General features: G+C 47.2%; 1 protein-coding gene across 2 annotated transcripts in view; it reads right to left on the bottom strand.

The window, feature by feature from the left end:
* The window catches only part of LOC143766147 (uncharacterized), a 51,813-nt gene that overhangs the window by 36,657 nt on the left and 3,000 nt on the right, over window positions 1-12,156 (bottom strand). For both annotated transcript variants that reach the window (XM_077253606.1, XM_077253607.1), the window contains exons 2-4: window positions 3,673-3,816; window positions 3,368-3,547; window positions 3,161-3,284 (exon numbers count right to left, since the gene is read on the bottom strand). In XM_077253606.1, coding sequence (XP_077109721.1) covers window positions 3,161-3,284; window positions 3,368-3,547; window positions 3,673-3,816 — 448 coding nt within the window. The remainder of the gene's footprint in view (window positions 1-3,160; window positions 3,285-3,367; window positions 3,548-3,672; window positions 3,817-12,156) is intronic.

The raw sequence follows: 12,156 nt of genomic DNA, 5'->3' as shown, positions 1-12,156 counted from the left end.
TTTAATGAATGGAGTAATGATAGAATGTTTGAAAGAGGAGGGAAATATACCAGAGAGGGACGGATTGAAGATTTTAGTTAGGTGAGTAATGATGACTGGAGAGAGAGACTGAAGAAAATGTGAGGGAATGGGGTCAGTAGTGCATGTAGTAGAACGAGAAGAAGTGGAGCCTGGAGACTTCTTCTTCTGTGGGGGGTCAAATGTGGAGCGTGAGCCAGAGGAGGTGCAGGGAGGGTTGGTTGGGAATCATGGCACTTGGTGACTGGAAGCTGATTTCCTGATGGATATTCTCTATTTTCTCTGTGAAATGTGAGGCCAGATTATCAACACAAATGTTTGTGTTAGGGGCCTGTGCTTTTGGACTGAGGAGGGAGTGAAAGGCGTCAAAAAGTTTTTTGGGGGTTATTAGATAGTGAGGAGATCAGGGTGGTGTAGTAGGTCTGTTTGGCAAGGTGAAGGGCAGAGTTATAGGTTCTTAACATAAATTTGTAGTGGATAAAGTTTTCTGCTGTGCGAGTTTTCCTGCATAGGTGTTCGTCACTCCTAGAGCATTGCTGGAGAAATCTTGTTTGCGATGTGAGCCAGGGCTATTTTACTTCGTGTTAGGAGGTTCTAAAGGTTAGGGGCGCTACTTGGTCCAGGGTGCCTCTGAGAGTGTCATTGTAGTGATGTACAGCCAGATCAGGACAGGAAAAAGAGGAGATTTGGTTAACGGCTTGCAGATTTCTGAATGTGTGGTAGGTAGGAGTGTGCTGGGGTGGGCGAGGATTTGTGAGTGTGAAGGTCAGAATGTTGTGGTCAGAGAGGGGAAGAGGTGAGTTATCTAGGTAGGAGATTGAACAGAGCTGGACAAAGACCAGATCAAGGGTGTTACCGTCTTTGTGTGTTTCAGAGGTTGAGAGTTATGAGAGGCCAAGAGAAGTGTTTAGAGATAGAAGCTTGGATGCGGATGTGGAAGTGGAGCTGTTAATGGGATGTTGAAGTCTCCCAGGGTAAGGGTTGGTAGTTCTGAGGACATGAAGTGTTGCAGCCAGGCAGAAAAGTGGTCAAGGAAATGGGTGGGTGGGACTGGTAGACGGTATATAACAGCTACTCTGAGGGAGAGGGGATGGAAGAGGTTGATGGTGTGGACCTCAAAAGAAGGGATGAGAGGGTTGGATGGGGGGGATGACCTGAAAAGTGCATTGTGGGGACAGGAGTATGCCGACTCCACCACCAAGTTTTTTTTGCGTGTCTCGAGGAATGTAAGCCACCATGAGAAATAGCAGAAGGGGGGACCGTGTCAGAATCCTGAATCCAGGTTTCAATGAGGGCCAACTGATTAAGAGAGTTGTTCAGAAAGTAGTTGTGCAGGAAATAAAGCCATACAGACAGTGGATTCTAGAGTGCACAAATAAAAGATGGAGATGGAGGAGTACAACTAATGTTAGTAAGGTGTAATGCAGTGACCCATGCTGAAGCTAGGGGGCACGGTATGTGCTGCTCAGGATATGCATGGAGGCGTAACTGTAATGGTGATAATGAGATAGTGACTGGCATTATTGTAAAAGGCAGATATGGGTCGTAGAGGAGATCCTCTGCGCTGTAAGCCTGTAATATGGTTATTCTGGGACTTGTAGTCCCACAAGTATTTGTATAGTTTTAAGAGGGAGGCTTACAGGGTTAGTCGGAGAGCTGGGCGGGTCTGACTAACCACACATATCCCACCTATGGGAGTGGTTACAGGGATATAATGTGACTGAGGTCTGGTCACATGGGAGAGCGTCTTTGGACCTGGTTGGTCCTTGTGCAAGGTCCTGGAAGGCCTATGTGTTGAAAGTGCAAACTTCCTAAAGAGCACATGATGAGGCTTTGGATCTGGTGGCCTGTGTGTTGAACGGTTCCAAGTGGGGACAGATGTCCTGAACAGCACACAGAGAGGACACGTTTGCAGAGTCAGGGTTGGCACTGCGTTTGGGGGAGATATCATCTGTCTGAGGATCTGGACTGTCGGAAGTGCACTGGTCACAGGGAAGGTGATGCCATTAGCAGTTCGGCAGCTTCCCTGGGAACTTGGACTGACTGGAGGTCAGTGCGTGGAGCAGGAGATCCAGAAAGGTAACACCCAGAAATGGGTGTCTATGATCTGTGCGGTTACCTACGGTAACTGGTCAGAGGAGGACCAGCGTGTTTAGTTGCCGCGAACTAATGAGACTGTGATACAGCAGTGCAGGGCACCCATGGGAACTACTTAGGCTTCTTTCACACTTCAGTTGTTTGGCGTCAGTCTGCTCCGACAGTGACGGATCCGTCACAATTGTTGAGAAAACGGTTCTAACGGATCCGTTTTTTTGACGGATCAGTTACTTGGGGGTTGTCTGGGAAAAGTATCTACTTTTTGGAGCATGCGCAATTGAAAAAGCGGATTGGGGCGACGGATCCGCCAAATGACGGTCGCGACGGATCCATCGCCCATAGGCGGCCATTCTATGGAATGGCGGACGTGCCGGATCCGTCGCAAACCACCATTTCGGCGCAGACAAAAAACGTTATAATGTCCGTCAATGTCTAGATGACGTCCGCCAAATCTCGACGGATCCGTCACATGGCGGATGGAACGGACAACCATCCGCCACAATCCATCGCTAATGCAAGTCTATGGGAAAATAGCGGATCCGCCCAAAAAAATAGCGGATCCGCTATTTGACGAAAATGGCGGATTCAAACTGACGCCAAAAGACTGAAGTGTGAAAGAGGCCTTAGAGGAGAACTGGCGTTTGTAGTGCCTGCAACCCGTAATGCTGTGTGTGTGATGTGTAACATGGTGATTTATGCTGCAAAAAATAAACCGCATGGACTGTTTAATCGAGCCCGTGTGCCTGAATATTGAGGCCAAGTGAGTGTCCCCCAACACACTCAGTAAGCGCTGCCTTGAAGGTTAGAGAGGTTTCTATGTGAGGTGGGGGAGGGGTTGAAGTTGGCAGATAGTGGACTGGGGTTGGGAGAGATATCGCCTGAAATAAGTAGCAGTAGAAAAATAAAGAGCAAGTAGTTTTTAGATTTGTGACATGGTTTATTGTGCTATATCGTTGGGTAAGACGGACTGAGATTTTTCAGGAAGGTGAAAAGAGCATGTTAGCTGGATAATTATAGGCAGTGTGTATTTAGTCCTGTCTGTTACCTGGTGATGTAAGAGGCTGGGGAACCTCCATCATAACGTCCTTGTACAGATCTGTGTGTCCTTCTAAATACTCCCACTCCACCATGGACAAATAGACAGCAACATCCTGACACCTTATAGGAACCTGAGACATACAATGATACTGTCATCCCTCCAATCACCTCATTGCGTTACTGTATAATATCCCAGCATTCCCAGCAGTGTCACCTCTCCAGTCAGCAGCTCAATCATCTTGTTGGTGAGTTCTAGGATCTTCTGGTCATTGATCTCCTCATGTATCAGGGGGTGAGGTAGAGGCCCAGTGATTAGGGTCAGGGGTCTTCTCCATCCCTCATACACAGGGGCCTGACAGCGCTCACTAGAGGTCTTCATCACGACTGTGTAATCCTGGTTATGGAGAGACACATTAATCTCACTACAGACATTTCCAGAGTCCTCACCTCTCCAGTTCAGTCCATCTGTTATTAACATAGATAAGAATGATGTAATGTGATGTCATTAGAGTTCCTCACCTCGCCAGTAAGCCGGAAGAGAATCTCTAAGGTGATGTGAAATATCCTCTCCGCCATCTTTTCCATATCCATTCTTGATAGGTCATTTAGTAACATTCTCTTACATAGAAGATCTCCACTAAGAGGATCCACTATTATAGGGAACTAAATGGGAAGAAGATGACAGTATAACATCAAAAAGATCCCATGTAATAACACAATTACAGGAAATAATAAGGGGAACATATGAGGAGATAGAACATGTAGATGTTTTATTCCCAGATCATATAAACTGGAATGTCATAAACATCACCCACTTGCTGAACTCATGACTTGGATGGGACTGTAAAAGGGGACTCAGCCTCTCCCATTCACTCGTACATTCAACAACCACAATAGGCTGAAAATGAGCTAAGCGAACCCCACAGTCATCTTACACATCCACACACTTCTCACAGCCACCCACCACTTGCCTTTTTGTTATTTTTTTTATTTAGGAACGAAACAAAACACAGTATATATATATATATATATATATATATATATATATATATATATATATAAATAAAGCCATAGATTAGACATATTGATTAGACATATTTTTACAAACATCTGTAAAGTCAACAACATCCACACTGTGACCTTAGTTTTGTCCAATTTTCATATTGACATAAGAAGGAGACAAAGGACAAAGAAAAAAAGAGTAGAACTTCACGCATGAAGAAAGAGACAAAAAGAGACGAGTAGACAGGAGAAATAAAGGTGTGAAGTAAGAGGAAAGAAAATGGTGGGTGATGAGAACCACCCCAATCCAGGCATCCATTTGGAAAAAAAAAAACCAAAGGACATTCAAGGCTGAGGGTCAAGTTGAACAAGGCTACCATATTCATTGGAGTGCTTGAATTCCATCCAATAGAACCATGTTTTATAGAAGACATCATATCTACTGCAGGGACAGGCTATCAAGTCCTCCATCTACATTAAATCATTGACCTTAGAAATCCAGAGGGACGCGCTAGGTGGATTAGCTTTCTTCCATAACACCAAAATGCAAACTCTGGCAGCCATCACCAGCCATCACCAAAAATCTTAGTAGAGACCGTTTGTAGGAGGAAATGGAAGTCGCACAGAGCTGTAGAAAAAATAGTTCAGGACTCAATTCAGATGACATGCCTGTAATCAACCTGATAATGCTTTTCACTTTAGTCCAAATCACACCCTCACCCATACAAAGAGTTTCAAAAGCGGAAAGAGTTTGTGTGTATTGAGCGTAGTTTAGAAGGGAGTGAACAAAGTGACAGAGTTGCAGAAAACATCATGTACCCAGTGGTAAGGGGTCAATAATAGCTTGAAGTGCCTCTAATGAAGGCCAATCATTATCTACACCAATCTGTAAGGCCATAAACTTTCCTCGAGATATGCAAAGTCTGAAAACAGGGTCTGCCAGGCCAGGGGATAATTTGATAATAAGGAGTCGATAATAAGGAGATGGAATGGGAAGGAGGAGTTTGCATACCTCTGGTTTGGAGCAGCAACAGAGTGTAGTACTAACTGTAGGATGATATTTCAACGAAGTTTGGGAAATGGAAGTTAACCAGGGGACAGCAGCTATAGTGGCCCCTGAAAAGCTTTGTTCTATTTGTACCCATGGCTTCACCAAAATGTGCCTGCACCAATTTATAACTCTAGACAGATGAGCAGACCGCTAGCAGAACACATACGGTTCAGGTTGGTTCCAGCACAACAACTTCTCTGGAGTGTTCCTCTCCACTGAACAACTATTGCCTCTGGAGGCCAGCTACTTAAAGGGCCACTGTCACCCCCTCCAGCCGTTATAAACTAAAAGAGCCACCTTGTGCAGCAGTAATGCTGCATTCTAACAAGGTGGCTCTTTTAGTTTTTGATTTAGTTATTCCCTCAATAAAGCGTTTTAAAATTTGTACAAAATAACCTGTCCTTAGACCTGGAGGCGGTCCGAAGCCTCCTCTGTGAATCTCCCAACGGCCGTCACTCTTCTCTTCTGGGGATGTGGTCGCCGCCCCCTGAGCGCTGTTTCTTCTTAAATCCGGCGCCTGCGCTGTGCGTGCCTGCCTGTGACAGGCGCAGTCTTCATTGTCCGTCATAGGTCAGATGCAGGGTGCCTGACTGCGCCTGTGCGGGCAGTGTGGCCACCCTGTTGCTGAATCCCCGCCCCGCACTGTGTTATTCATTATGCACAGTGCGGGGCTGGGGTTCCTGGGCATGCAGTGCTGTGCTGTGCTGTTCAGACGCTCCCCCGGTCCCCCGCCTTCCAGCGTTGCCGTAATATACAGGTTTTCTTGCCAGCGTTTGGAATGAAGCAGCCGCAAATAACAACGCTGGAAGGCGGGGGAGCTGGGGGAGCGTCTGAACAGCACAGTGCGCATGCCCAGGAACCCCAGCCCCGCACTGTGCATAATGAATAACACAGTGCGGGGCGGGGATTCAGCAACAGGGTGGCCGCACTGCCCGCACAGGCGCAGTCAGGCACCCTGGATCTGACCTATGACGGACAATGAAGACTGCGCCTGCCCCAGGCAGGCACGCACAGCGCAGGCGCCGGATTTAAGAAGAAACAGCGCGCAGGGGGCGGCGACCACATCCCCAGAAGAGAAGAGTGACGGCCGTTGGGAGATTCACCGAGGAAGCTTCGGACCGCCTCCAGGTCTAAGGACAGGTTATTTTGTACAAATTTTAAAACGCTTTATTGAGGGAATAACTGAATCAAAAACTAAAAGAGCCACCTTGTTAGACTGCAGCATTACTGCTGCACAAGGTGGCTCTTTTAGTTTATAACGGCTGGAGGGGGGTGACAGTGGCCCTTTAAGCCTCAGACCACACCCTGGGGTGAAGATAAGGTGGACATCCTCCCACCCGCTCTATGGATGTCCACATAAAACTCAGTCCATAATACAAATTAGCTGTAATCCCTCAACACACTTAAGGTATGTGTCCACGTTCACTATTACATCCGGATTAGCTGCAGACTGAACGCTGCGTACAGCCGCAGCATTCAACCCGCAGCGTCCAGATGTTACAGCATAGTGGAGGGGATTTTATGAAATGCCGTCTCCACTATGCGTGCGAACACGCATCCGGCGGCCCTGCGTTTACGGACATGCGGCGCGACTTTTTAGAACACAGCATGTCTGTTTACCTTGCGGCGACGCTCCGTTGCCACAAGGTAAATCACAGGGCCCTATGTATAGGGTTCGGAGATTCCGGATGTGTTCACTGAACACATCCGGAATCACCGCGCGTACAGAAAGGGGCGGCGCTTTGGGTGGAATTTTCCGGGTCCGTCCAAAGCGCCGTCATTATGGACCGTGGACACATACCCTTAGTGTGCTAAAGGAAAATCTCTGGGTATTATATCACTGATGCCATTAAGCGCAGTGAAACATATCTCCCCTTCAAGACTTTACCAGTGACTTTGTCACAGTGTTCTCACCCTGATGCTGCTTGTCTTTCTGCGCTGCAGTGTCACTTCCCCTTTCCCGCTCATCGCCTCAGTACTCACAAGGTGGAACTCCACCTTGCATATGCTGGAGAGACTGCTAGCAGCAGCAGACGACAGTGGAATTTTAGCTTCAGCGTGCATGAATGAGTCGCACTGCAGAACACCACTTCACGACCAATGAGTGGGCCTCCATGCGGGACGTGTGTGCCGTGTTGCACTGCTTCAAGTACTCCACAGACATGACCAGTGCTGATTATACCGTCACCAGCGTTACTATTCCACTTCTATGCTTCCTTGAATAAACACTTCAGGCGATGTTTGATGAGGTGGTGGCACAGGAGGAATATGTGGAGGAACAGCTACCATTCAAACCATTAGCAGGCCAGTCGTCCACAAATGGCTCAGAGTTTGGTTTCCTATACTAATAGCAGCCAAGTACTTAACTGTCCAGCCAGGGGACATTTTTTTGAGGATGAGGAGGAGGAACCATGGTCACAGAGTGGTGGAACTCACTGCAGCTTAAGGGCATCACTGGAGTGTGGCTGGGAGGGGATACGTGTACTTTTGGCTGAATAAAAAAAGAATACCAGCTGCACCCACCGATTGCTAGACTCCACCTTAGGGCTTCTACTCACTTGCGCGAGACTCGGATGAGTCTCGCACAGCAATACCCGGCACTGCACTCGGCACAGAGGAGAGTGCAGCTGCATGTATTCCTATGCGGCAGCACGCTCCGATCTGAGTGCCGGCAGCAGCGCTGGGTATTGCAGTGAGAGACTCATCCGAGTCTCACGCAAGTGAGTAGGAGCCCTTAGTTTGTTCATTCTATTTTCCATTTACAATGTTTTGGGGCATCCACAAATTAAAATAAAACCAAAAGTGTAAAAAATCAAAACAGGCTGTTTTCAGAGTACCCCAACAAGGCTGTTTTGCTGAGTAACCCCACAGGGGCTGTTTTTCAGATTAACCTTAAAGAAACTTTTTTGCAAAGTAACCCCACAGAGTGCAGAGTAGAACAAACTGGTTAGGCACAATACTCAAACAAAAATGGGTACAGAGTAGAGTTGAGCGAATTTGTTCGGATTTGGTCACCGAATCTGAATTTGCCATATTCGTGCCATAATGGTACCCTATTCGTGCAGAATGTATGTTTGATGATCGGTTCCGAACACATTCGGTAAAATCTACTCCCATTAACTCTAATGACATTCGGCTGTGTTCAATGAATATTGCATTACTCAATGCCGATCGTATTCAGAACCAAATGCGTGCAAATTCGCTCTAGTACAGAGTACACACACTACAGCCACAGACCAGGATCAGAGTATAAAAAATTGGTAACGCAGATTAATCTCACAGACACAGGTGCAAGGCAGAAAAAATTGGTAAGGGAAACTACTCCCACAGACATAACTGCAGAGTAGAGAGATTTGTTTATAAGCACACTACACTCATAGACACGGCTGCAGAGCATAAAAAAATTGGTTAGGCACTGTTCTCCCATACACAGAGGAGTAGGGTATAAAAAATTGGTTAGGCACACTTCTCAAATACTACATAACTTTTAATAAGCTTGATAAAACTAAAACCTAACCGGTCCACCGTATTTTATAACAGTGTGACCATCACCAACAAATGTTAGGTAATGGGCACTAATAAAGTCTGATGTACAGTACAGACCAAAATTTGGACACACCTTCTCATTTAAAGATTTTTCTGTATTTTCATGACTATGAAAATTGTACATTAACACTGAAGGCATCAAAACTATGAATTAACACATGTGGAATTATATATTTAACAAAAAGTGTGAAACAACTGAAATTATGTCTTATATTCTAGGTTCTTCAAAGTAGCCACCTTTTGCTTTGATGACTGCTTTGCACACTCTTGGCATTCTCTTGATGAGCTTCAAGAGGTAGTCACCGGAAATGGTCTTCCAACAATCTTGAAGGAGTTCCCAGAGATGCTTAGCACTTGTTGGCCCTTTTGCCTTCACTCTGCGGTCCAGTTCACCCAAACCATCTCGATTGGGTTCAGGTCTGGTGACTGTGGAGGCCAGGTCATCTGGCGTAGCACCCCACCACTCTCCTTCTTGGTCAAATAGTCCTTACACAGCCTGGAGGTTTGTTTGGAGTCATTGTTCTGTTGAAAAATAAATGGTGGTCCAACTAAACGCAAACCGGATGGAATAGCATGCCGCTGCAAGATGCTGTGGTAGCCATGCTGGTTCAGTATGCCTTCAATTTTGAAGAAATCCCCAACAGTGTCACCAGCAAAGCACCCCCACACCATCACACCTTCTCCATGCTTCACGGTGGGAACCAGGCATGTAGAGTCCATCCATTCACCTTTTCTGCGTCCCACAAAAGACACGGTGGTTGGAACCAAAGATCTCAAATTTGGACTCATCAGACCAAAGCACGGATTTCCACTGGTCTAATGTCCATTCCTTGTGTTTTTTAGCCCAAACAAGTCTCTTCTCATTGTTGCCTGTCCTTAGAAGTGGTTTCCTAGCAGCTATTTTACCATGAATTCCTGCTGCACAAAGTCTCCTCTTAACAGTTGTTGTAGAGATGTGTCTGCTGCTAGATCTCTGTGTGGCATTGATCTGGTCTCTAATCTGAGCTGCTGTTAACCTGCGATTTCTGAGGCTGTTGACTAGGATAAACTTATCCTCAGAAGCAGAGGTGACTCTTGGTTTTCCTTTCCTGAGTCGGTCCTCATGTGAGCCAGTTTCTTTGTAGATAAGCGCTGTTATCGAGACCGGAAACGTCTAGATAGAATGTGGCCAGAAATATACAAATCACATACTTGTGCAAGAGAGAATCCTAAAAGTAAGCAGTGCATGTGCTATGAGAGTTCAGAAGCCTGCAGCCACCTATAGTGACTGAAGACTTTCATCTTCAACATGGATGCACCCTTTAATTATAAAATGAAGCCCTGCAGCCAATCCTAACAGCGTCTATTATCCTCACTTTCAGGATTCAGCTCTGCTTGCTGGTTCTAGCAGTCATCACATGGCCACTTCACTCATGCAATTTTCATATTTACGTTCATGTGACAACGAGCTTCTCTGTTTTTCACTGAACACTGAATTAGGAAGAGCAGCTAGTTGGCACGAGACTAAGTGTACACTTCCCGTATGTGCTTGAGGGTAAGGTGAGGGTGCCAAACTGAGGTGTTGCCCCGGGTGCCAGAAAACCTACATAGACCTCTGCCTGTTGCCATCAACACATCCCAATATATCGCAATGACAGCAGGGGCCTAACAATGGGGGTCATTAAGAATATAAAGTAAAGAAAAGTTAAAGGGAATCTGTCACTCCAATTTTCACCTACAAGATGCCGTCACCGGCATCAGGGGCTTATATACAGCATTCTGTAATACTGTATATAAGCCCCCGATGTATCCTGCAAGATAAGAAAAACAGGTTATATTATACTCACCCAGGGGCGGTCCCGGTTCGGTCCGGTCCGATGGGCGTGGCGATCCAGGTCCGGCACCTCCCATCTTCATACGATGATGTCCTTTTCTTTGCTCTCTGCCACAGCTCCTGCGCAGACGTACTTTATCTGCCCTGTTGAGGGCAGAGCAAAGTACTTCAGTGCGCAGGCGCCGGGAAAGGTCAGAGAGGCCCGGCACCTGAGCACTGCAGTATTATGCTCTGCCCTCAACAGGGCAGATAAAGTACGTCTGCGCAGGAGCCATAGCAGGAAGCAAAGAGGAGGATGTCATCGTATGAAGATGGGAGACCCGGACCCGGATCACGATGCCCATCGGACCGCACCGAACTGGGACCGCCCCTGGGTGAGTATAATATAACCTGTTTTTCTTATCTTGCAGATTACATCAGGGGCTTATCTACAGCATTACAGAATGCTGTAGATAAGCCCCTGATGCCGGTGGCCCCATGTTAGGCAAAAATAGGGGTGACAGATTCCCTTTAAAATACAGTGACATTGTGTAAAAAACGAAAAAAGTTCTATTTCTGGGATAATCTGTCCCCAGAATGTCTCCATTACAATGTACACCCCATAATGCAGATAACAGCCCCTCATACATCTATAGCACTGGCCCGGGGGCCACATCTCCAGACTTGGGAAACTGATCCAGGAGGTCGGTGCTGTGTCCTGGCGTAATCTGTATCAGGAATGGGGAGAAGGGGGCATTTATTTATAGGCCGGTGGGGTGGTACCGTACTGTGGAGACCTCTTGTATTATCAGAATGTGTGTGAGGGGATGGTGACACTGTGAGAACATTATACTGTGTGTGGGGGGATGGCAGCACTGTGAGAACATTATACTGTGTGTGGGGGCATGGCGGCACAGTGAGAACATTATACTGTGTTGGGGGGATGGTGGCACTGTGGGGACATTATTCTGTGTGTGGGGGATGGCGGCACTGTGGGGACATTATACTGTGTGTTTGTGGGGATGGTGGCACTGTGGAGACATTATACTGTGTGTGGGGGGATGGTGGCACTGTGAGAACATTATACTGTGTGTGGGGGCATGGCGGCACAGTGAGAACATTATACTGTGTTGGGGGGATGGTGGCACTGTGGGGACATTATTCTGTGTGTGGGGGATGGCGGCACTGTGGGGACATTATACTGTGTGTGTGTGGGGATGGTGGCACTGTGGAGACATTATACTGTGTGTGGGGGGATGGTGGCACTGTGGGGACATTATACTGTGTGGGGGGATGGCGGCACTGTGGGGACATTATACTGTGTGTGGGGGATGGCGGCACTGTGGGGACATTATTCTGTGTGTGGGGGATGGCGGCACTGTGGGGACATTATACTGTGTGTGTGTGGGGATGGTGGCACTGTGGAGACATTATACTGTGTGTGGGGGGATGGTGGCACTGTGGGGACATTATACTGTGTGGGGGGATGGCGGCACTGTGGGGACATTATACTGTGTGTGGGGGATGGCGGCACTGTGAGAACATTATACTGTGTGTGGGGGGATGGCAGCACTGTGAGAACATTATACTGTGTGTGGGGGCATGGCGGCAC

Source organism: Ranitomeya variabilis, chromosome 4, assembly GCF_051348905.1.
Source record: "Ranitomeya variabilis isolate aRanVar5 chromosome 4, aRanVar5.hap1, whole genome shotgun sequence".
In the NCBI taxonomy this organism is placed as follows: domain Eukaryota; kingdom Metazoa; phylum Chordata; class Amphibia; order Anura; family Dendrobatidae; genus Ranitomeya; species Ranitomeya variabilis.
Note: the sequence above shows the minus strand (reverse complement) of the source record. Positions and strands in the feature narration are given on the sequence as shown.